Source organism: Perca flavescens, chromosome 2, assembly GCF_004354835.1.
Source record: "Perca flavescens isolate YP-PL-M2 chromosome 2, PFLA_1.0, whole genome shotgun sequence".
Classification (NCBI taxonomy): domain Eukaryota; kingdom Metazoa; phylum Chordata; class Actinopteri; order Perciformes; family Percidae; genus Perca; species Perca flavescens.
In genome coordinates, this window is record NC_041332.1 from 27,223,073 (window position 1) to 27,247,574 (window position 24,502).

At 38.3% G+C, this 24,502-nt stretch overlaps 3 protein-coding genes across 3 annotated transcripts; all 3 read left to right on the forward strand.

The window, feature by feature from the left end:
- Nucleotides 1-4: 4 nt before the first annotated feature.
- Nucleotides 5-9,987, forward strand: sgms2a (sphingomyelin synthase 2a). Its single transcript, XM_028563704.1, has 6 exons — nt 5-376; nt 5,352-5,855; nt 6,420-6,537; nt 7,527-7,680; nt 8,179-8,345; nt 9,455-9,987. Exons 2-6 carry the CDS (start codon nt 5,407-5,409, stop codon nt 9,638-9,640), a joined length of 1,074 nt encoding a protein of 357 aa, XP_028419505.1. The 5' UTR covers nt 5-376; nt 5,352-5,406; the 3' UTR covers nt 9,641-9,987.
- Nucleotides 9,988-10,925: 938 nt separating this feature from the next.
- On the forward strand, nt 10,926-17,510 carry cyp2u1 (cytochrome P450, family 2, subfamily U, polypeptide 1). The gene is made up of 5 exons (XM_028598085.1): nt 10,926-11,499; nt 12,912-13,547; nt 16,012-16,173; nt 16,961-17,128; nt 17,247-17,510. Exons 1-5 carry the CDS (start codon nt 11,073-11,075, stop codon nt 17,426-17,428), a joined length of 1,575 nt encoding a protein of 524 aa, XP_028453886.1. The 5' UTR covers nt 10,926-11,072; the 3' UTR covers nt 17,429-17,510.
- Nucleotides 17,511-19,191: 1,681 nt separating this feature from the next.
- Nucleotides 19,192-24,180, forward strand: hadh (hydroxyacyl-CoA dehydrogenase). Its single transcript, XM_028598187.1, has 8 exons — nt 19,192-19,411; nt 20,316-20,444; nt 20,558-20,715; nt 20,855-20,981; nt 22,121-22,210; nt 22,308-22,380; nt 23,500-23,616; nt 23,879-24,180. Exons 1-8 carry the CDS (start codon nt 19,295-19,297, stop codon nt 23,995-23,997), a joined length of 930 nt encoding a protein of 309 aa, XP_028453988.1. The 5' UTR covers nt 19,192-19,294; the 3' UTR covers nt 23,998-24,180.
- The last annotated feature ends 322 nt before the right edge of the window (nt 24,181-24,502 follow it).

A 24,502-nucleotide genomic window follows, 5' to 3' on the forward strand; every position in this document is an offset into this window, starting at 1 on the left:
TCCCTCCATATTAAGTGCACACATAGCCTATAATAAAACACCGTGCTACTCCACCATAACTGCTTTAAGATGTGAATCTCCTAGAACACCTATTTTACATGAACAAAGTTACAGGGCGATGCTTGTGCTGATTACAGGACGGTTACTCTGAATTAAAGGGGATGCGAGACAAGAGGTTGGGTAGCCTACAGAGGCTCGATGGATCTAAGAATATGCGGGGGTTCGGGGAGGAGCGCTCCCTCAAAAGCGAGTGTCACTGTCGGGTATGAAACAGTCCAGCCTGAGCAGAGCAGCGACCAAGCAAGCAGGGCGCAGCATCAGAGATTCAAGGAACTGCAACTACAGGAAGAGGCGCTAGGAGGCCCGATCAAGGCAGGTAGGGATGCTAAACTGTGCAACATGTGAATCTAAACACAGATCTTCATCATGTCGACGGTATGTGTTTGGTTTCATGCGATTAATTGCGGCATTGATGTGTGATCTTCAATAGGCTGGGATAGCCGGACTGGATTTGATACCCCTGACATTCAACTTTTTTTTTTTTAATCAGTCTTGCTTACTAATAGAGAAATACACTGTGGATATGAATTCTAGGAGACATAATCAATGTCAGAATTTTCATTTGTAGGCCTAGTATATAAGGCTCATGTGTTGACATAGATTCATTCAAAAAGTTGTAGGCTATTCGATGGATCAGAGCTGGGAGACTACGTGTTTATGGTATGATGATGTCACAACATGTATTAGGGTAGCCTTTTTATCAGTAGCATCCCATCACGCACAGATAGCCTAAATAGGTAAGCTGTCACATCAACTTAAAAATATTATTTCTTAATGTATACAGTATACCCAGCACAGATACGGTGTGTGCTTGTGCTACAGCTGCTTTAATGCCATTCTAATAATTCAGCTGTCAGTTCCCAACTGCAATAGCTGTGACTGGGATAGCTTAATTACAGGATAATGACCTGTTGCCCCACCCGGTAGCCTCATATGGAACCTGTTGTTTAAAGCTGTCTGTGGGGCCACTGTGCTACACCCCAAAAGTAAACTTCAAATCCGGCTGTGCTGCACACATCACATGTGACAGACTGCCGCTCTGTAATAACTGGGAGACACCCAGTTCTGAACCTGACATTACTGCCAGTATCCACCCCACATGTGGTTATCTCACCCAGAAAAGTAGGACTGGCTCCAACCGTTTTGGCATATACTATAGAAGAGAATGTCTTTCCAGAAATACAACCACATGTTCTTTCTAAGAATATGTATTTGCTGAACAGCAATGCACAGCAAACTAGTGTTATACATAGATAGTCATGGGGTCCTGTATAAGAGGTGAACATCATTGTGTTAAAACCAAAAGTTTCAAATATTTGCTCTCTGTCATTCCCTTTATTAACATGACCTGTTTACTGGTAAATTGATACATAGGACTATTACTTATGTAATGACAACCTGTGCTAATGTTATTGCTATACTGTGATGTCAACATCTACTATTACTACAAGTATACTTTTTCTACTTTTTCTACTATCACCGTCTACTATTACTACTAATACTACTAATACAACTAATACTAATCAGTGGTAGAATGTACTGTAACTAAGTACATTTACTCAAACACTACCTAAGTTAAACTTGTAATATGGACCATTGTTTACGTGTCTGAAATAAAGTAAATAATAATAATAATAATAATTGTACTTATTTCCATTCCATGCTACTATACTATTCCACTACATTTTGGAGGGAAACTGTTACACACTGCAGTGTAAAGAAGTTAAAATGAGCTTCACCTGAACCAACAGTGAAAGACTGCTAAGACATCAGGGCATCAGTTTTAACAATCCAATAATATAATACATAAAAATATAACTCAAGTAGGCCTACATTTTGCTCACAGATACGCATGTACCTTTACTGAAGTATTATTAAGAACATTGTGTTACTGCTGCTCTGCAGCTTTTACTTAAGTAGAGAATCTGAACTTCTTACACCACTGCTACTACTGATAATTATTTTTTATTAGCCATCTGTCCATCTTGTCATTTCTGAAAGCACATAGAATTAATCTTTTTTTTTTTTATTCAAAAAGCCATTGAGAATACATCTTTATTTTTAAACAGCAGAGTACACAGTGCCAACGTGCTATACAAACTTGTGCCAAATACTTCAATCACATCCTCTTCATTGAGACTTTTGAACTATACATTTAAAAATTTGACCATCTGTTTTGAAAATGAAACAAAACATGTTGGAACCGAAGCATGATGTACTGCTGAACATGCCGTTTCCCAACTTTCCATGCTTGATTTACAGCAATTACATTTTAGAACATATGGAGTCAACTCCTCTCTGTAGTGTCACCAGGTCCGAGAGGGCTGGGCCACCTCTGGTGTGACTTATTTTTAACCCTCCCTTTGATGAAGACAATCCACATGATGTAAAGAAGAAAATGAGTGGACAGCAATAGTAGCATGTTATTATACAGGTCCCAAAATGGAGTCAAAGCCTTGGTTCCCCTGAAGTAAAATACAGCCTTAAAGGCAACTGTGTGGCTTCTCTTGAAATAGCATGAGCGAGTGGAGGCAGCCAAGTTATCCATTACGGCCTGTGACCATGTGGAATAGGTTTTTATGCCAGTTTTCCATCACCACCCATCCCTTTAGAGTGCTGGGTGCTCTGGCTGGTGGGAAAACACTATGTAGTGTGCACTGGGGAGGAGGGGATCAGTGGAAAACTGGTCTAATGGAGACTCTGCTGACCTTCCATGTACAGTACACATAGTGCAGTTTTACACTGGAAAATAAAAGTCTCCCATCTCCTTTGTGTCACAGAGTATGCACTGATACAAGAAAATATAGGACAGAAACACCAACAGTATAGGTTTTTTGAAGAAAAAATCCACCCCAACACAGAAAGTATTGTACCTCTCCAACAATTTTGGACAGTAAGGTCAATATTTACAAACACTACGCCCTCCATAAACCGAAAATCAAAGCATCACAACGATCATGATGAGCATCATAAGTAATTGTTTAGTAACCGTAACACAGTACAATGTGAAAGTTCATTCTTGACCTTTGAATTTGACAAAACCATCCCAACTCAAAGTATGCTCACTAGCTTTTTCTGGAGCTTTTAACCTTATCATGCAGTCTTCTTGTCCGTGCTAGCTAGCAAGTGGAGTGGAGAGTTTGGACTTTTTTGTCCAAATTAACCACGTAGCAATGTTTTCCTGCCCTCTCTGGTTGAAGGTGTCGAGTGTGTTGCACTTCTGACAACACCCAGCATCAGCATTGCTGTCAGGCACTGACGTCATGCGCTGTCACAGTTTATGGAGCAGCAGCAGGATTTCTCTCTAGATGACATTGTCACCACAGCCTGTTTCTCTGATGTTTATCTCAAGTACAGACATCTTTGAATTCACAACTTTAAACTGAGCTGGCCAATATTAAAGAAGGTAAACATATAAATTATGTTTTATACGAAAACCAAAAGGACCCATTCACAATTTCTCACATTCATGATGTAAACACTTAGCTACACCAGCAACAGAGTGGCTGCATGAACACATATGTGCATATCCTTGACATATAGGATCACAACTTACAATATAACTAATCACAGAGCTGCATAATCTCACTGACATAAGGTTCATGGCATTGTAATTTGCTTCTATTGTTTGTCTGCTCTTGTTGATCTTTTTTGCCATCTTGGTCATTATTTATATACCTTATGACCCCTTTAACTCCCTTAAAGTCTGTCAGACTTTGTGTTCTGTAGCCATCCATCCGTTGCATAACAGTGGCTGAATATGCTATGGGTTAGTCAAAGGGCATTCTACAATAAGCCACTGTAATGTTTTCCCATAAATTGATTCTGAGAAAACTGATACTTTCAGCAGCTCTCTTGTATCGAACCATAGTCAATTTGTATCCCCTATTTTGCCCTAGTGCCAGGTTTGTCTCCAAGTGAATATACCTTTCTGCATGTATCCCTGACGACATTTATTGTGATGCATTTCAGGGCTGATAGGAGAATACTCAAATCCATTAATGGAGCTGTTAAAGGGACTAAAAGCCTTTTCAGACACGAAAGAATAATGCACTACAACAATGGCCCTTTTGGCCATTGTTGTAGTGCTCTCTCAAGTCATAAACAGAAAAGAGCTCAACAACAAACATTGCACTCCAACTTTGTTTGTCTTATGGGTGTCAATACAAATCATTTATCTCTGCCTCCGAACAATCCACCCATTATTTTATTTACGTAAGTAAAAATGGAGAAGCCCCCATTTGTCACAACCAAGCTCCAAGTTTGCGACAAGAATGGGAGACCAGACAAGGTGTAAGCGTAAAATAGGCATTTATTTACAAAAACAATACATGTATGCATGTATGGAAATGTCTGTAGCAAGAAAAACCAAAATTACAGCTGCGGTGAGGGAAGAAAGAGGGTCTGTGGGAAGGTGGTGAGCTTTTATAGCCAGAACTACACCAGCCCAGATGTGCCTTTTTAAGACAAAGACTACTCACTCCCTTGACCCGGACCCTGTACGACAAAAGGGAAACCAGCAGAACTAACAACACAGGGACACGTAGCGGGCTCATCACAGGAGTTATATGATCAAAAGCTCCTGAACAACTACTAAATGGACCATGGTGGTAGTGAGATTGTTTTGTAAACTACTGTGTCTAAGATCAAGAATTAACTTTCAATCTCAACAAGTTGAGTTTCATTTAGTTTAGTTACCTTTTCATTCATGCAGCTTAATACTTGCATGCAAATTCCTCTGTTGCAACACACAATTTTTGACAATGAAAAGTGCCCAGAAAAGTGACCATACAGCTGCTTGTTGAGGACAAAATCCGAAAACCAAAGCAGTGAGGCGGAAAGACTTTGGAAGGTCCAAAATAAAAGTCTGACTAAACGTCCAAACAGAAAACTGTCACAGTGGTTCTGGTGAATATCCAGGGAAAGGAAAATCTAACACACAGCATTAACTCAAACAACCACATCTAGAATAGTTGGCTTCTATAAACTCAAAAATAGTTTTTCAGTCTAAAATGGACATTTCAGCCGGTGGATTTAAGAACTGTACATTAATAAAAGCTCCATATCTTGCTTTGCTAATCCCTAAGATAAGGAAGAGTGGAAACATAAGTAAACCAGAGTTTATCTCCTCTCTGTTTTTCATCATGATGATTTGACATCCTTAGCCTACTGAAACCAAAGAGTACCATACATTTGTGCTGTTCTATCTTGTGCAGATACGAACAGTGTGCTTGTGCTTTCCAAATCTAAAAGTGTGTCAGTTTTCAACCTTTCATTCTCTCTCATAACAGCTAAAAAACCTCAACCCAGAGGAGCGGTGCCTGTGGATGGACAGTGCAGGCACCCATGGCATCACAGGAGCTTGTGGATGCGAAAGACTCTGCAGCTAATAGTCTGAACCCAGGAATGGAGGCTGGTGCTGTGCACAGCAATGGTAAAAACTGTCCTGTCCACACACCTGGGGGAGAGGATACAAAGAGGGGCTTTCGGAAAGGCATAGGGAGGCATAATGATTACGTGAAGATTTCCGTGCCAGAGTCCAAGATAAATCGTCTGCCCATGGAGTGGTGGAAGACAGCATTGGCCTTCTTTTATGCTGGCTTTAACTTGGTCCTGACAACAGTCGTCATCACTATAGTCCACGAGAGGGTCCCCCCCAAAGAAAGCAGCCCGCCTCTTCCTGATAAGTTTTTTGACTATATTGACAGGGTCAAATGGGCATTTACAGTGACAGAGATCAATGGCATGGTGCTGCTGGCCATTTGGATGATCCAGTTGTTCTTCTTCAGATACAGGTCAGAACCTTTGATTATCTATTGTAAAAGTTGTTTATTGTCAGCTTTAGGGAAGTCTGGCCATATTCTACGTAAATTGTTCTTATTGTCAACAAATCCCATGATCCCAAAGACCAAAACAAACAAGAAATGAATCCTAATAATAAGTTGTGTCTGTGTCAGCAAATGCCAGATATATCTTTTTTTTCTTTGTGCCACAGGCCTGCCTTGTAAAAAACAAAAACAAAAAAAATTGTGGTTTTGGTTTTTTCTCAAGATTTGTTGAGAAGAAGAAAAATACAGAATAGCACCAGGCTTTTCTTTTTCTGAAAATTCAAAGTGTTTATTTGCTCAATAAATAGTTAACTGTTTTGTGTGTTAATGTATCTATGCTCTGTATGTCCCTTTCTGGTTATTCAGGAAATGCCAACATGTTCAACATGAATAGAAAGCAGTCTTTGCTATAAAAAAAACAGACCCTCACCACTGAAGTTTTACTGTAGATAGCTAAAAGTGTTAAATTTAATTCCACTTTTGACATTTCTGCACTCACTCCATTGTGGCTCTTACATTATCTATTTACAGGTCAATAGCAAGCAGGCGGTTCTTCTTCCTCATTGGCACCCTGTACTTGTACCGCTGTGTCACCATGTACATCACCACCCTGCCTGTGCCTGGCATGCATATGACTTGTGCTCCTAAGGTGAGGAGAATGCAAACATCAGAGCGGGCATCAGCTGTCGTTGTTCAACCGTGTACTCTCGGGCACCCTCTGGGACTCATTTTGCACAGCCACACAAGAGAGGCAAATTTATAAAAAGCCATTTTGACTTTTTACTGCCTCAGGACACCAACAGTACTGAGGTGCAACAATGTTTGATAAAAAACATGTGCTTCAGACTGTTGTTTGATGGGTTTTGTTGTGCAAAAGGATCAGAGGTTGGACAATTTAGGAGTTGCTTTGTTCTGAAGAATTTGAAATGTTTTGGACAGTTTATCAAAAGCCTTGAGCTACTTGTAAGAAGTGAGCTGTTAAGGTGCCGTAGGTAGGATTGCGAAGGTCCAGGATTTAGCCAAAATTTTTTAACATCAACAACTTCTCAGTCCCTCCCCCCTTTCTGCTAAAGCCCAAAACCGGTCTCCTAAGCCCCTTTCACCACAAGGGAGAATGAATGTCACTAGAGGCTGTAGGTGGTGCCAGAGGAGCCAGATTTTTTTTTTTTTTAATTACTTGCTTCATGTAGTTCTACTGGAATATAGGGTCAGTTTCATATGACAGAAAGTTAGTTTTATAAGTCTTACCTACTGCACCTTTAACTGTTAACTATCTTTGTTTTACTTTCCTCAGTTCCTCTTCATTTTGATTGCATGTTTCTCATCCCTGTCAATTACCAATTAATTGGCAACCGTTTAAAAAATCAGTTAGGCCTAATCATTAGAATTAGCTTCTTTTCTTTGTTTCACGTCACTGTACATGTTATATATCTGACTTTTGAACTGTTGGTTCAGACAAAACAAACAATTTGAATTTGTTGGGCTTTGGGAACTTGTGATGGATATTTTTTCACTTGTTAATAATTGATTAATTGAAAAAAAGTATTGTGGATGAATTAATCATTAGTTCCATTTCTAATGTTTCCGCTAATCCAGTGTTTGTCTGTTTCTCCCTGTTTACTTCCTGTTCTCAATCAGCTCCACGGAGACTCCCATGCAAAAATGCAGCGAATTCTACGTCTGATTTCAGGTGGAGGTCTGTCTATGACAAACTCCCACCTCTTGTGTGGAGACTTCCTTTACAGTGGACACACTGTGATGCTCACCCTCACCTACCTATTCATCAAGGAGTGTGAGTATTCAAAGTATCACTTGTTGGTTTGCTTTGTTATGAATTATTCATAGGAATTTCCCATGAATAATATATACATGATATTGTCTGTTTCCATTATCATCCCATATAGCCCCCAGTTTATTTTATACAGCTACACGTGGAACTTCTAGGAACTAGTAGAATACAAATGACTGACATGTGTTGCCACAACTACTGTTTTTCTTTCTTTCTTTCACATTTTCAAAGTTTGACAGCAGAGATTGTTATATATGTTTTCTATATTTTTAAGCTGTATATTTCAGGATAAAGCAGAGGTTAAGTTGTTTGAAGTTTTCCTTATAACCATGTTCTTTGCTGTAGCCTGGCTTATCTGTGTGTTGCAGAAAATCTCTGTTCTTGTCACATTGCACTGAAATGCTCCAGACGTCCTTTTTTTTGACAGAGGGAGAACATGGAAGAACAGACCACAAATGGATGTTGTTGTAAACTCTTGTCTTTCCTCCCCTCTTTTTAAAGACTCGCCGCGGTCGTTTTGGTGGTACCATCTGATGTGCTGGCTGCTGAGTGCCGTGGGTGTGGTGTGCATCTTGGTGGCACATGAGCACTACAGTGTGGATGTGGTCGTGGCCTATTTTATCACCTCCCGCCTGTTCTGGTGGTACCACACCATGGCCAATTTACAGGTCTGAACACTGGGTTGCTGTTTGTGTGCATGTTGGAGTGCAAGAAAAAAACTTTCAGAGCAAATTTTTAAACTAAAAATACATTTAAAATTAAAATGTAGGCGACTTAAAACTCTTTGGTCCACTTTATACTTTTGCTGCGGAGCAAAACAAACCGTTTAGTCTGGAATCTGACTAAATGTGTAAAAATCGCCTCTTAAAGCAGCCGGCGTCGTCTTTATATATGACTTTATAAACTGACAATACAATACAAAGCAATACAATAGTCCTATTAATTTCTGGAATGAAATCAAAAGAATGATTAACTGTAAAACATAATTAGCAACGAACATTGATGGTGTCAGCGGCTCAGAGAAAATTACTCAGTTGTGGCAGAAACATTGTTTTGTATTGTGCTATGGCCTGTTTTTTTGTGTCCTGAATAAAGAATAAAGTAAAGTTAGTAAGTAATAGTTCCCCTTTCATTGAACCTTGTTACACATTAATCATTATGCTTGGGGGTCTTTACTGTCTCTCTGGTGACATGGCTGTATTTTGTTCCCAGAGTTTACCTCAAGTGTACCAGCTAAGAGCTACATGCCAACACAATAATTTATTACAGTGTATGTTTAAAGGAAATGGTCCATATATTACATATAATTTGGAGTAAGTACAAGTATATTTATAGACTGCTTCTCAACATGGTGATTTGCCCCCTCTACTGGCCAAAACAAATTTGTCAGTTGATATTGGGTGGCGCCAAGCAACAATTTTATTTTTCATTTTTATTTTTAGCATGCTTCATCCTTGTATGGCTATGAGAAATATCCCTCACAGAAAAACCACATGAATTTCCCATGCGATCACATATTGTTTGCACATGTGATCACGTGTGTTTTTTTCTGTAAGGGGTCTCACATGCCATTGCACCAAAAGCAACTTTTAAATTATATAAAAAGTCACTTTATAACGAAAGGAAGTCTTCATCTGCAGCACTTTGAGCTGCATTCCTTGATATAAATATATATATATATATATATATATATATATATATATATATATATATATATAAACAACAACTTGTTTTATTCCTGTTCTATTCTAAAGGATAACTATTATTTTCTTGACAGACTCTGAAATGCTCGCCCAACAACTACCTCACCAACACTTGGTGGAACCCCCTGTTCAACTTCATGGAGAGGAACGTCCAAACCTCGGTGCCATGCTCTTACAGTTGGCCCATCACCTGGCCCCCTGCCTGCCTTAAGAACCCCTGCAAGAAGTACTCCATGGTACAAAGCACACGAGAGGAGTGACGTGACCCTGATATCCCTGTCTACTGGACAGGAACGTAATGATACCAAATGCATAGCAATGAAAGAAATGTCTCTGCAAAAATGAAGTCAACCATATTGTCTCTCTGTTTTCTTTGATGTTATTATTTATGAGAAGTCCTGCAAAGTCATCATTGTTTTTGTAACCCAGCTCCTAGTGAACTTCAGACATGAACGGAAAGTTTGCTGCAACAGGTTTGTTGCAGCATTTGTGAGATTTGATTTTAAATATGCTACCTTAATTCTTTCATACTGTATGTGTTGACGGGGTTTACCTCAATATGATTTCAATGTGCTCAAGTCACAAGGTGCCTTAGTGTGTTCAATATCAGTAGGTGTACCAAAACAGTTTTATTATTATTATTATTATTATTATTATTATTATTATTATTTATTACTAATTTTGTATTCATGTTGTATCATTTAAGTAGTCTTGAGTGTGTACTGTATATCCTAGCTGTTGTCTAAACATTGTACTGTTGTATTAAAGTTTAACCATACTAAGGCTTCAGTGTGTTTTTGATTTAATAAAATCATCAGTCTAAGTCATCATTATGCTGTATACTGCAACTGCATGTTTTAGGCAATGTTATTTCGTGGATCTCTTTCTATTTCTCACAAGTCACAAGAAATGTATTTTTACTTAAACTATTATCAAAAACAGCATTAAATATAAATGCTAAATTTGGATTGAATATTTAATATGGTCTTTTCTGTCCTCAAAGTTTTCATGTATTTATGTATGTTTTAAACAAATCTAAGTTTTATTCCTAATGTCACGTAATTGATTAATTAACATGCAACTATAGTCACATACAAAAAAAGGGAATGGACAAATGGCAAGACAAAGCCCACTTGATGGTAATTTAATTGTACTCTTTGCAATTTACTCCCCTTTGAATTGAATGTATGAAAATCATTCCACAACATTGATAATGATGTTTGGGGTTTGGTTGTTCAAACTATAGCATATGTTTTTTTTTCAATAAAGTATTATATTATTGCTTATTTAATTAGCATTTTAATATCTGAGAGTAACTTTATGGTAACCCTTCTCCAAGAGGCACTTTAGCATTTATTTCATAGTATTTCCCTAGATTGTTAGGGGTTTGTTATCTACATCCATGGTTGTTACATTGTAGCAAATAGGCCGTGGTGGGCTGGTATATCTGTTGTCGTCACTGTCGAAGTACACCAATCACAGCAGGCCACAGCGCTGTCAGCCAATAGGAAGCCAAAAACGGTACAATGTTGACACTTGCCGTTTCACAACAACACAAGAATAGCTTGAGCTTCGCAGATAAATGCCAGTTTTGTGAAATTGGTGTATCATTTATGATTTTACTCGGACTCTATGCATAGGCTACTCTTAAACATGGGATAGCAGGTATTGTCAGTTAACTGAATTCACACCATGGCTTCCCTGTCATGGCTGGAGAGTCTCAGCAGCGCAGAACTTTCGCACGTACATATATCTTTGCTAGTATTCTTGCTAGTGTTTTATGTAGTTAAGGTTATTAATCAGAACCGACGGGACCTTGCAAATATCCCGCCAGGTCCGAAGCCGTGGCCCTTAGTCGGTAACTTCGGCGGCTTTCTCATCCCCTCTTTCATCCGGAGGAGGTTTGGAATGCAATCAGACGGCACCGTCAAAAACGCTATGGTTGTTTTAACGGAACAAGCCAACGTGTATGGTAACGTGTACAGCCTTTTTGTAGGGAGTCAGTTGATGGTTGTGCTTAATGGCTATGAAGTGGTCAAGGATGCTCTCTCAAACCATCCCAAGGTGTTCTCCGACAGACCAGATATCCCTGCTATCACTATCATGACGAAACGCAAAGGTAAACAATTGTTTTCATTAAAGGATCATTTTTATTGATCTTCAACTTTTGAGAAGTGTTTATTCAATTTTATTGTTCTTTTGGAGGCTCTAGTTTGCGGTACTGTTGAATTGGAGGCTATTGTCTGAGAGGTCTTTATTCTAATATGTCTCTACTCATAATATAGCCCAACCAACTGGGTGGGCAAATTGTCACACCACAGCCATATTAAATGATAAATTCAAGATTTTTAAGGTGTAGCCGTAGACTTGACAGTCTATGGATGTAGCCCATCTTAATACAATACTCGATTCCTTCTAGTATACATTGTAAGTGGTTCTTGGTTGCTGTAGCTCAGACGTGAACAAATTGAACCTCTAACTTAAACTTGCATGGACAAAATGTACTTGTGGGCCTTTAGAGACACAAGTTGGAAATTGGGATGTGTTAGAAAAAAGAAGAAGAAAACAATGTAAGCTTGCTCTAAAAAAGTGCAAAAGATTTCTAATAATGTATTGGGGACAGCTTCCATTTCTGTGTGTGAGATATTCCTATAGCAGGCTTGTTACGCATCTTATATTTTTAAAGACAATCCTGAGTAATCCACTTTCTCAAGATTTGATAAGCCCTTCTAGTTACGTATGTAACAATTATTTCACATGCTAAGAATCACCCAGTATATTAAATTCATCATCATCTCTGTAAAGCTTATTTTTGTCCAGGTCTCTGGATATCTTGTAGTCCTATATTTTGTCACACATCCAAGAGGCTTCATCAATTTGGAACTGATTAACTGTCCTATTTAGATCAAACGGACAAAGTCCAGTTGGTTTAGATGAAGGATTCCACTTGTGTCATGCAAAACTAGAAGGGTTCCTATGCTTTAAGAAGACATAGAGAGTACTCGTTTTAAATTATTACACTATGCAGTGAATGTGAATTACATTCTTTAACATTTCTGTGCTTAGTTAATAATTTCTCATAATGTAATAACTTATTTTACAGTTTGACGTAGAGCTGGGCAATATATCAATATTAGATATACTAGATATTGTCTTAGGTTTTGGATATCATAATATGGCAAAAGTGTTGTCTTTTCCTGGTTTTAAAGGCTGCATTACATTAAAGTGATGTCATTTTCTGAACTTACCAGACTGTTGTAACTGTTCCATTATTTGCCTTTACCCACTTAGTCATTATATCCACATTACTGATGATTATTTATCAAAAATCTCATTGTGTAAATATTTTGTGAAAGCACCAATAGTCAACACTACAATATCGTTGCGTTATCGATATCAAGGTATTTGATCAAAAATATTGTGATATTTGATTTTCTCCGTATCGCCCAGCCCTAGTTTGACAAATCCATAAAGATAAGAATGAAAACTGACTAAATATGCCATCCCTTTTCTGGTTTATTTAAACTTCAGGAATAGTCTTTGCACCTTATGGGCCTGTGTGGAAAAAGCAGCGCAAATTCTGCCACGCCACACTCCGAAACTTTGGTCTGGGGAGGTTGAGCTTGGAGCCTTGCATCCTTCGAGGCCTGGCTAGCGTCAAGACAGAGCTGATGCGACTGAATGAGGGGTCGGGTGGCACTGGTGTGGACCCAGCTCCACTCATCAGAAACGCCGTGTCAAACGTCATCTGCTCGCTGATCCTGGGACAGAGCTTCCATCACGAAGACCGCCAGTTCCGTAATATGCTGGACCTGATGGATCGTGGGCTGGAGATCTGTGTGAACAGTCCTGCAGTCCTCATCAACATCTTCCCACTGCTGTACTACTTTCCTTTTGGGGTCTTCAAGGAGTTGCGTCAGGTGGAAGGAGACATCACAGTGTTTCTGAAGAGGGTTATTGCAAATCACCGGGAAACATTCAATCCTGAGCACCCGAGGGATCTTGTCGACATGTACTTGAAGGAGATGTCGGTCCAGGAGGACAGCAGCTTCACAGAAGATTATCTCTTTTATATAATAGGAGATCTCTTCATCGCTGGCACTGACACCACCGCTAATTCTGTTTTGTGGATTCTGCTCTACATGGTCTTACACCCTGATATCCAAGGTAAATGTAGCAATAGTCCTTTCCAGACTGCTATCATGCCCTTGGAAAATGTAGCACTTTGTGTAGTTTGCTTGTGCAAAACTGATCGACTGAGTGGAGTGGAGCTGAGGGATCATCACCTGCGATATCTGACATATCTCCAATCAGAAGTTATAAAGTAACAAAACAATTATGGCTTTCTAGTGGCCGACCAGAAAGTGACCTCTGCTCACAGTTCCCATGGCAGATTTTCAATGGATTTTTTTCACAGGTTTTTGATGAATAAAGAAAAATGATGCACACACAAATCAAAAATCAACACACAATTTACTCTATTGAAATCAATGCAATTCTTTTACTATTTCAATAATAAAATATGATATAAAATATAATTTCAGTTATACAACATGGTCAAGCTTTAAAATGTGTAGTTGAATACTGACGGGTGACAGTTATGTCGTAGAAGCGAAGGTGAAATGTTTTTAGGCGTATATGAACAACAGACGTTTTCTACATAAATGAAAAACCCTTTGAAAAAGGAATTGGAAACTGCTGTGGGAACCCACGGCTCAAATACTTGCTTGTTTCAGGACAACAACATGTCTGGCTCGATTATGCATTTAACCACTTCTCCAACTCTTTCACAACCACATTGATCAGCAGATCAAAACATGCACTTGACTTCTGCTTTCTAGCACGCTAACATTATCTAAACTGGTTTAAGGTATGTCCAAAAGTCACACTTATAATAATATAATAGGAGATCTCTTCATCGCTGGCACTGACACCACCGCTAATTCTGTTTTGTGGATTCTGCTCTACATGGTCTTACACCCTGATATCCAAGGTAAATGTAGCAATAGTCCTTTCCAGACTGCTATCATGCCCTTGGAAAATGTAGCACTTTGTGTAGTTTGCTTGTGCAAAACTGATCGACTGAGTGGAGTGGAGCTGAGGGATCATCACCTGCGATATCTGACATATCTCCAATCAGAAGTTATAAAGTAACAAAACAATTATGGCTTTCTAGTGGCCGACCAGAAAGTGACCTCTGCTCACAGTTCCCATGGCAGATTTTCAATGGATTTTTTTCACAGGTTTTTGATGAATAAAGAAAAATGATGCACACACAAATCAAAAATCAACACACAATTTACTCTATTGAAATCAATGCAATTCTTTTACTATTTCAATAATAAAATATGATATAAAATATAATTTCAGTTATACAACATGGTCAAGCTTTAAAATGTGTAGTTGAATACTGACGGGTGACAGTTATGTCGTAGAAGCGAAGGTGAAATGTTTTTAGGCGTATATGAACAACAGACGTTTTCTACATAAATGAAAAACCCTTTGGAAAAAGGAATTGGAAACTGCTGTGGGAACCCACGGCTCAAATACTTGCTTGTTTCAGGACAACAACATGTCTGGCTCGATTATGCATTTAACCACTTCTCCAACTCTTTCACAACCACATTGATCAGCAGATCAAAACATGCACTTGACTTCTGCTTTCTAGCACGCTAACATTATCTAAACTGGTTTAAGGTATGTCCAAAAGTCACACTTATAATAATATAATAGGAGATCTCTTCATCGCTGGCACTGACACCACCGCTAATTCTGTTTTGTGGATTCTGCTCTACATGGTCTTACACCCTGATATCCAAGGTAAATGTAGCAATAGTCCTTTCCAGACTGCTATCATGCCCTTGGAAAATGTAGCACTTTGTGTAGTTTGCTTGTGCAAAACTGATCGACTGAGTGGAGTGGAGCTGAGGGATCATCACCTGCGATATCTGACATATCTCCAATCAGAAGTTATAAAGTAACAAAACAATTATGGCTTTCTAGTGGCCGACCAGAAAGTGACCTCTGCTCACAGTTCCCATGGCAGATTTTCAATGGATTTTTTTCACAGGTTTTTGATGAATAAAGAAAAATGATGCACACACAAATCAAAAATCAACACACAATTTACTCTATTGAAATCAATGCAATTCTTTTACTATTTCAATAATAAAATATGATATAAAATATAATTTCAGTTATACAACATGGTCAAGCTTTAAAATGTGTAGTTGAATACTGACGGGTGACAGTTATGTCGTAGAAGCGAAGGTGAAATGTTTTTAGGCGTATATGAACAACAGACGTTTTCTACATAAATGAAAAACCCTTTGGAAAAAGGAATTGGAAACTGCTGTGGGAACCCACGGCTCAAATACTTGCTTGTTTCAGGACAACAACATGTCTGGCTCGATTATGCATTTAACCACTTCTCCAACTCTTTCACAACCACATTGATCAGCAGATCAAAACATGCACTTGACTTCTGCTTTCTAGCACGCTAACATTATCTAAACTGGTTTAAGGTATGTCCAAAAGTCACACTTTATTTGCACTCATTTGTTGAGATGATGGCTTCATTAATCATCCTAAAATGATGTGCTTAATATTGTTTCTACCCTTTTGATTTCAGACAGGGTCCAGGCAGAGATTGATGAAGTGGTGGGTACACATCGGGACCCGTCTATGACTGATAAGGGAAGTTTGCCTTTCACTGAAGCCACCATCATGGAGGTGCAGAGACTGACTGTTGCAGTTCCTCTGGCTATTCCTCACATGGCCTCCAGTACAACAGGTAATTCCAAAAACACCTATAGGTGAGCTTCCTAAGTGACTAAACAGTGCCATTTTTATTAATGAATGACTAAGGAGTTGGTTATAGACAGGATAAACAACAAAGTCAAATAAACAGTCAATTCACAACAGTAAACTCAAACTTTGATATAAAATCAGGAAAATAAATTCATATGATACAAGCCAGAACACTTTTGAGACCGTTTACAGATGATAAACTTTTAACATGTGTACATGGTACAAGCACCTGGGGGCTCAGAACAAAAATAGACTGTCCAGAATCCCAGTCATGGTCAGTAAAATGATTAGGAAAGAGCAGAAACAACTGGGATCTGTATATAAACGCAAGTGAAAGAAAAAGTCCAACCAATTGTCTCTGATCTTGTTCATCCCCATTTTAAAGAATTCATAAAAAAAGACCTTATAGAGCCGCTGCAGAAACCAAGAACATTAACAAAAAGGTATTTCATTCCAAATGCAATACATTTGTTAAATTCAATAATAATCACCATTCACGCTGGTGTCCGTTAGTGTTGTCTGTGTATGTTGTGCTATTTATTGTATGTATGCATGTTTTACTAACCTATCTGTGAGGCTAAACGCACATTTCCACACTTGGACAATAAAGACAATTATTATTATGATTATTATGATATACAATAATTGTATCATTATCAGGGATAATAAAGATATACAGTGCTGAATGTGGTTGCTTCGTCATCATTTCACAAGGATTTGATTCGCTGAGGTGATGGCCTTTTAATGTATTTTTCCTCCTTTTTTTTTAGAGTTCAGAGGCTACACTATTCCCAAAGGAACCCTTATTGTGCCCAACCTGTGGTCTGTCCATAGAGATCCCACTCTGTGGGACGACCCAGACAGTTTCAACCCAGGACGCTTCTTGGACGATGAGGGAAAGTTGCTCAGGATAGAATGCTTTATACCATTCGGGATTGGTATGTAATTCCTTACTCATGTGGGCCAAATAACTGAGACACTGATCTAAAAATGAATTTTAATTTTAATAATTGTCCTTGCACCGGGCGCTAATTATTTATCCGCTGTATCCTTCAGGTCCCAGGGTGTGCATGGGTGAACAGCTGGCGAAGATGGAGCTGTTCCTGGCGGTTACCAGCTTACTGCAGGCCTTCAGATTCAGACTGCCAGAGGGAACGCCTCCTCCTACCCTGAACGGACGATTCGGCCTGACGCTGGCACCCTGTCCATACACTGTGTGCGTGCACCCTCGTAGATGAAGTGGAATATTTGGTTCTCACAAATCTTCTGTAAATCAACGAGCTTTACCAACCAAGGGTAAAGCTCTTCTGGAGAGACAATGTAATCAGTGCAAAATAGAAGAAGTATGTTTTGATTGGAGTGTATCTCTTTTGCTAATGCACTTTATCTGTTAATTTAATGATTATTCAAGCAATAATTTAGTCCATAACATTCCAGAAGCAATGACAAATACCCATCAGAAGTTGCCATAATCCAAAGTGATGTCTTACAGTATGTAATACATTTACAATTATATGATTCAGAACAGCTGCAATAAACCCTCTAATTTAAAAAGCTGGAATCAGCTAATGTTTTGTATATTTACTTGATAGTCAAGTAATAGTTAAGGTATATAATCAAAATTCTGTTGATTATTTTGGTCACTTGATTAATAAGGTCAGTATTATATGCCAGAGGCCTTTGATTTTGTAAGATACCTGTTCAATATCTGTATTGATATTTTATCTGTTTTATAATGCATGCCACTGATTTATCGAACTTGGCACACATATCTGTCCCTATAATGTTCTTTATTAGGGCAACAGGGAAAGAAAGATTTTAGTTTATATATATATTTTCCTTACAGACTAACTGGATGAATGGATTGCTGGCAACGTGTCAATAAAAAGAGATTATCCTAACAATAATTACCTGTATCATAAATATATATTTTTGGTTCTATGTTTTTTACTTCTCAATGATTTAAAAAAAAAAAAATTATTGTTTCCTTTTAGGATAGTATTGTTCTAGCACTGTGAATAATTTATGAGATTTTTCATCAGAACAGTGTAAGAAATATTCAGCTCAATGCTAGAAACTTTGTTACTGATACAGCGTAAACTTGAATATCATCATTAAACTTCTTTGTTTACTTTTTTATTCCTAACAAACCAGGATCATCATGTCATTGTCACTGTAACACCAGCAGGGGGCATTCTGGCACTTTTTTATGTAGGATTCCCATACTGTGCAGTGTAGAGTTACAATCAGGTTGAGAGAGGTAAATTATGATTTTAACAAAAATCTATGCAGGTCAGTAATAAAAATCACCTCAAGGCTGGAAAAGAAACTGACTGCAAACTGGGACTTTCTGAACCATCATGACAGTTCATGTGGGATTAGGGACATTAAGGGTCTCTTTCTTTTTGCTGATTTTCATCCTTATATACATCCATTCATTTACACTTGTCAACATGCTTTATCCATCCCCAATAGAACTTAAAACAAACATCTGCTTCAGCCCCAAGATATTATTCTCTGTACCAGAAAAGCCAGATTTTTTTTACTCTACTTAGAGAGAGTTAACAGCACTCAAGTGAATATTTAACTGTTCAGACTCAGATATTTACAAGATTTTTAGTGGACATCGACAATCTGGTGTGTCAGCTTAAGTGTGTGACCTCAAATTAAAAAGGGCACACAGATGGTGTTATTTTTAGATATCCCCATGAAACTCGTAGGAGAAATCTACAGACGCAACTAGACAAGTGTAGTAAAATAAACACCTACATGTGTATTTTGGGTGTTTTCTTTCCACTAGTCTAAAAAAAAAAAATAAGGCATGTTATGGAAGCAAAATAGCACAAAAACTCAAATTTGACCCGTGCATGAAAAACACTTTTTATTCCCTGTAGGGTTTCACCTTAAAGCAACATTTGTGTACATATTTACTTCACTTTGTCAATATGTACGATACCCCGCATGCTGACACATGACACGAATATATCTGTGTGAAAGGTCGTGGAAGTGTCTGCGTGATGACGTCACTGCCGACCTTCCTTCTTTTCTAACCCTAACCCGGGATTGTTTTAGTCCTTGAAGTCCTGTAAGCAGGTTGGCACATCATGGCGTTCTTCAGTCACCAGGTCTGCAGAGGTTTCTCGTCTTCGGCTGTCAGGAATGTTGTTATTAAGCATGTAACGATCATCGGAGGTGGACAGATGGGTGCAGGAATTGCGCAGGTAAGCATAAGCGACATGCCTTTGGTCTCCCGTTTAGCCATGTAGCTAGCATTAGCTTCATTATAGCTAGTGAAGTAGCTGCTTTTGAATGGAGTAGGGACGGTTAACCAGATGTACATTAGTCTTCATCCTTAAAAGTCTTTTCTCTTGTAAATCCGAAAAGAACCCTCTTCCAATGAAGCAGCTTTGTGCCGCGTGCAGTTTGTTCCATATCATATCAGCTTTCAAAATAAAAGCCTGTTTAAGTTTTACATTTTCCTGATATAGTGAATGTTTTTCTTGTCTTAACAGCACAATCACCAATTGATCCCATAAGGAAGTTGTGTTGTGAAATAGTCATTCATTAAACACAGTTGTTTCCTTGTGTGGTGTAACGAAACAAGACATGACTTGACTCAGATGAATAGCAGGATGCACATTTAGCCACAGGGTGTCGCTCGCCGTATTTGGTCTACAGTAAACAGCTACTGGAACATGTATGCTGTTTCACGAGTATACACAGTCTCACAATATACACTGATTTTGCATTTCTCATTTAAAAAAAAAAAAATCAGACTTTACTGTTTTTGTACGAATAGGCTACTTTTGTTTGTTTTCCAAGATCCTCATCCAGCTGTTTCACCACCACACACGCAATCCGTTTCTCCTCCACTTCCTTTTGTGAACTGCAGTGTGGGACAAAAGTGTATATCAAACAAACATGTGTTTTTTGTTTGTTTTTTGAGTATCTTTTATTTTTTCCAGTGTGAACACACTACATCTAAAATGTTATATGGAATTGGGACACAGCCCTGGTTTGTGGATTCCGGTTACATTTGCTGTTTGGGTGCCTACTCATTTTTTGCTTTCCCCTAAATAGCACGGCTCTGTTTCTAGTTATCTTGAACTCATTTCTTTCTGAAAGGTTGCTGCATCAACTGGCCACTCGGTGACGCTAGTGGACACAAATGAGGACATCCTTAAAAAGGCTGTCAAAGGAATTGAAGGGAACCTTAAAAGAGTGGTCAAGAAGAAGTTTGCTGATAAGCCAGAGGTTAGACACACAGTAGCTCACCAGACAACATAAAAAAAAAAAAAAAAAAAAAAAAAAAAGAAAAAATAAAAGGGTGGAATGTGTGGGAGATATTGCATTTTGGTTTGTTTCAGGCAGGTGAAGAGTTCATCCAGAAAGCCCTGCAGAACGTGTCAACCTCGACAGATGCTGGATCTGTAGTTCGGGACTCTGATCTTGTGTTGGAGGCCATTGTGGAAAATCTAAAAATCAAACAGGATCTCTTTGGTGGTCTTGACAAGCTGGCTCCAGCGTAAGCAGTGTCCCTTTTCTCTGTAATCTCTCTCTCTCTCTCTCTCTCTCTCTCTCTCTCTCTCTCTCACTCTCACTCTTTGTGTGTGCATGTCAATAATTGAATTATTACCTTCTTATTACCTTACCATGTTTTTTAGACACACCATCTTTGCCAGCAACACATCCTCCCTGCCCATCACTGACATCGCCAGCTCCACCAACAGGCTGGATAGATTTGGCGGCCTTCACTTCTTCAACCCAGTCCCTGTGATGAAGCTTGTAGAGGTACTGCCCTGAAAAAAAATCTGTTTTTATTTTCTTTTAGAGAATGTTTTTAAAAAAAATAGTTGTTATAAGAGTGCATGGCAAAGAGAAAGCAACAGTTCAGTGGGTTGAAAGCAAAGAAGAAGAAGAAGAAATGGAGAAACAGAATAAAACGGTTAAGTTCATATTCCATAATTTTATCTAAAGTAATTGTATTGCCTAATGGTATCAAAAAACGCCTCCCAGCACCTCTAAAGCTCTTTATTTAGCATGTTATATTTTCTTTGTTTTTTGTACGGATTTAACAAACAAAATATAATTTTATATATATATATATATATAAATTTTTTATTAAGCTTTAGAGTTGTTGGTAGTTGGAATTTGTTACCATTGGACAGAGCCAGGCTAGCTGTTTCCCCCCGTTTCCAGTCTTTGTGCTAAGCTATGCTAACTTGCTGCTCGCGGTGTCTTTAGATTTACAGACAGACATGAGTGTTATAGAGCTTCTTATCCAACCCCTGGTAAAAAAAAAAAAAAAGTTAAAAATAAGCAGTTTCCAAAATGTGGCAGTATGGACCTTTTTCACAGCAGACATTTTGACTTGTCATAGTAGGAAAAGCACAGCAGAAATTGATAACCTCAGTAATGGCACAATTCCATCAAGTGTCCCAGTGAGCTATTTCAGTGAGTCAGCGTGCACAATACCAGGACCTCTCCTAAGTGGAATGCAGCCATCATTAATGGTTTTGAATACACCTGTGCTTTTCCTACTATGACATGTCAACATTTCTGCCGTGAAAAAGCTCTATGGTATCTTTGTTCAAAAGCATCACTCCATTCACAAATAAATAAATCACAGAAGATGGCTCTCGGATACAGAGCTTACCACATCCATGCTTTTAGCCAATTCATTGGAATACGTTATCCAGAAGTGTACAGAAGAGATTTATAGTATATACTAATTCAATTTGTGACTTGGCTATTGTTTTTGTTTTTCTCTGTCAGCGTTTATGAGAAAGGGGATCTATTAAGAACTGAAATATGCCCCAACATAATATAATAATGGGATGGAGACAGTTACTGTCTCGGCTCAGCTTGGAGTCATCTGTATAATGCTAGTGACGCTTTATTAGAATCAACAAAGTATCAATCTTTCACAGGTCATTGCAACCTCAGCAACAAGCCAAGAAACCTTCGATTCCCTCCTGAACTTCAGCAAAAAGCTAGGAAAAACATCAGTGTCCTGCAAGGTAATATTTGCTGTCTGATGTCATTAGAGCTGTAGTCTCTTAAACATACAGTATATTTAACAGCCTGATCAGCAGCATCCAACATCTCTACATTCAGGATACACCAGGATTCATTGTAAACCGCCTACTCCTTCCCTACATCATGGAGGTCATCCGGATGTATGAGAGAGGTATGTTTACCTGCATGAGCACTAGTTATGTCCATAGTCAAATTAACAAATTCACTGACAATTAATAATAAAACATACACCTAGTGTACATACAAAATATTCACAGTAGGTGGAAGGTGAGTAAGTTAACACTTAAAACCCCTTTTTGTTTCTTATTCAAAATAGGTTGTAGTAGTTTATTCAAATAATCCTTTCAATGACGTTTAAATAACTAGATACGGTTTGTTTAAATTTGTACGGATCTATTTTTCCTAGGTTAACTGCTTTAATGTAACAGAATAGACCTATTTATTTGAGCTGTTTCCCCTTTTTGATTTGATGAAAGTACCCATTAAAAAAAGCTTTAAGTTCAACCTTTACAGGATCAAGAATCACCATTAAACTGAACCTGGTCTGTACGACAGGCCATGCAGAAAGTAGTCTATTTATCAGAATTCCTTGCAGGCTCAGGCTGTCTGAGGGGCAGAAAAAAAATAACTGCTGCATACAAAGTTTTCTAGCATGTAGGGCAGCCTGTATGGCACTGCATTGCATTTTCTCCACTGCAAGGGCACTTTGTGTGTTTACAGAGTTAAAGAGGACATTATTGTGGCCTTTCTTTTCAAACATGGGGGCCGTTTTCTTTTCTTTTTTTCCCAATGTTGGCTCTTTTGTCTGCAGTTGCTCAATAAACACAGACTAAACTTGCAAAATGTAAAAAAAAGAAAATACTTTTACACCGATTTTCCTTATAAAACAGAAAAATACAACCACACACCTTTTGAATCTAACTTTTCCTCTTTTACTAAATTAAGATGAGCTTAAATACCTTCTTTTTTTTTTTTTTTTTTAACTAGCAAGACATACTTCATTCAAATTTGACAAAAACAAAGTAATACTCAACAAAACTGTCTTGGTTGGTCTTTCAACTGTTTCAACAACCGCCTGGTTTGATCAGAATTAACCCTAAATTAATAGCGTTAGGTGTGAAAATATCCTTGCTCTGCTCTCTGAGCCACGCTAGCTGTGTTCCAAACCTCATGGCTCTAGTTCAGTATCCTTTCATATTATTTTCTAGTTTCTGATTGATTTCTGCAGCTTTGCATGGTTACCGTTTAGTCTTTCTGTTTTCTCCCTCAGGTGATGGATCCAAAGAGGACATTGATATTGCCATGAAACTTGGTTGTGGTTATCCCATGGGACCCTTTGAGCTCGCGGACTACGTAGGACTAGACACCGTAAAGTTCATCATGGATGGTGAGTAAAACTATATGAGAAATTATACCTATATTTTCCACTAATATTATATTCAATTTCTGCCAATAGATTCCCCTAAATCTGACACACTGGTACTTTAGGTAAAGGTTCTGAATACTTCCTCCACCACTGGATACGACTTTAATTTAAAAGTGTGACCGTCTGTGATAAGATGAAACCGCTGCAAAGAAGGAGAAATAGAGCTAATTCAAATTAACTGATATATTAAATGTAAAACCCTATTCCTTTTTGTTATCTTTAGGTTGGTCTGCAGCGAATCCAGACAACCCAGTCTTTGCCCAGAGCGAGTTGCTGACCAAGTTGGTTGCAGAGGGCAAATTGGGCAAAAAGACAGGAGAAGGATTCTACAAGTACAAGTGATTTAGTTTCACAATGTTGCTAGTTCTGTGGGGATGGACGTCACTGTGAAACTAGTCAGGACTTCAGTAAATAAGCCATCCAACATGGACTGATATGAAATGGAAATAGAAAAAGTGCCTGTGCCTTCTATAATAAAGGTTGACTTTTGTCTGTCGGTCCATTTTATTATGGACATCCACTGAATGACATCTTCTTTTGTGTTTTTAAAGCATAAGTTTTACTTACTTATTTTTGGTATTTATGGGGTATAGACCTCCAGTTATCTAAAATAATTTCTGTATGTGGGGTAGTTGGGATGTATGGGGAATTTTATCAACTGCTGGTTGAACATAATAATTAATTTCCTATGGCTGGTCATTTTTGACTGGGAACAACACTGATGCCTAAAGTTTGAATAAAACCCATAAAAATCAATGAAAGTGGTCATCACTACTTTTATATGTTAAAAGGAGGAAAGTGCAGAGGAATACATAAAGCCTTCGGTCAGTCAGATGAAATATTAATA

What these genes read in the sequence shown, in the direction of transcription:
- sgms2a (XM_028563704.1), top strand. Translation starts at nt 5,407, where the DNA reads ATGGCATCACAGGAGCTTGTGGATGCGAAAGACTCTGCAGCTAATAGT. An exon ending in ATATGACTTGTGCTCCTAAG is followed by an intron (nt 6,538 to 7,526) that starts GTGAGGAGAATG and finishes GTTCTCAATCAG; the next exon opens with CTCCACGGAGACTCCCATGC. An exon ending in CTACCTATTCATCAAGGAGT is followed by an intron (nt 7,681 to 8,178) that starts GTGAGTATTCAA and finishes CTCTTTTTAAAG; the next exon opens with ACTCGCCGCGGTCGTTTTGG.
- cyp2u1 (XM_028598085.1), top strand. Translation starts at nt 11,073, where the DNA reads ATGGCTTCCCTGTCATGGCTGGAGAGTCTCAGCAGCGCAGAACTTTCG. An exon ending in TATCATGACGAAACGCAAAG is followed by an intron (nt 11,500 to 12,911) that starts GTAAACAATTGT and finishes TTTAAACTTCAG; the next exon opens with GAATAGTCTTTGCACCTTAT. An exon ending in CTTTATACCATTCGGGATTG is followed by an intron (nt 17,129 to 17,246) that starts GTATGTAATTCC and finishes TGTATCCTTCAG; the next exon opens with GTCCCAGGGTGTGCATGGGT.
- hadh (XM_028598187.1), top strand. Translation starts at nt 19,295, where the DNA reads ATGGCGTTCTTCAGTCACCAGGTCTGCAGAGGTTTCTCGTCTTCGGCT. An exon ending in TGGGTGCAGGAATTGCGCAG is followed by an intron (nt 19,412 to 20,315) that starts GTAAGCATAAGC and finishes TCTTTCTGAAAG; the next exon opens with GTTGCTGCATCAACTGGCCA. An exon ending in AAACATCAGTGTCCTGCAAG is followed by an intron (nt 22,211 to 22,307) that starts GTAATATTTGCT and finishes CTCTACATTCAG; the next exon opens with GATACACCAGGATTCATTGT.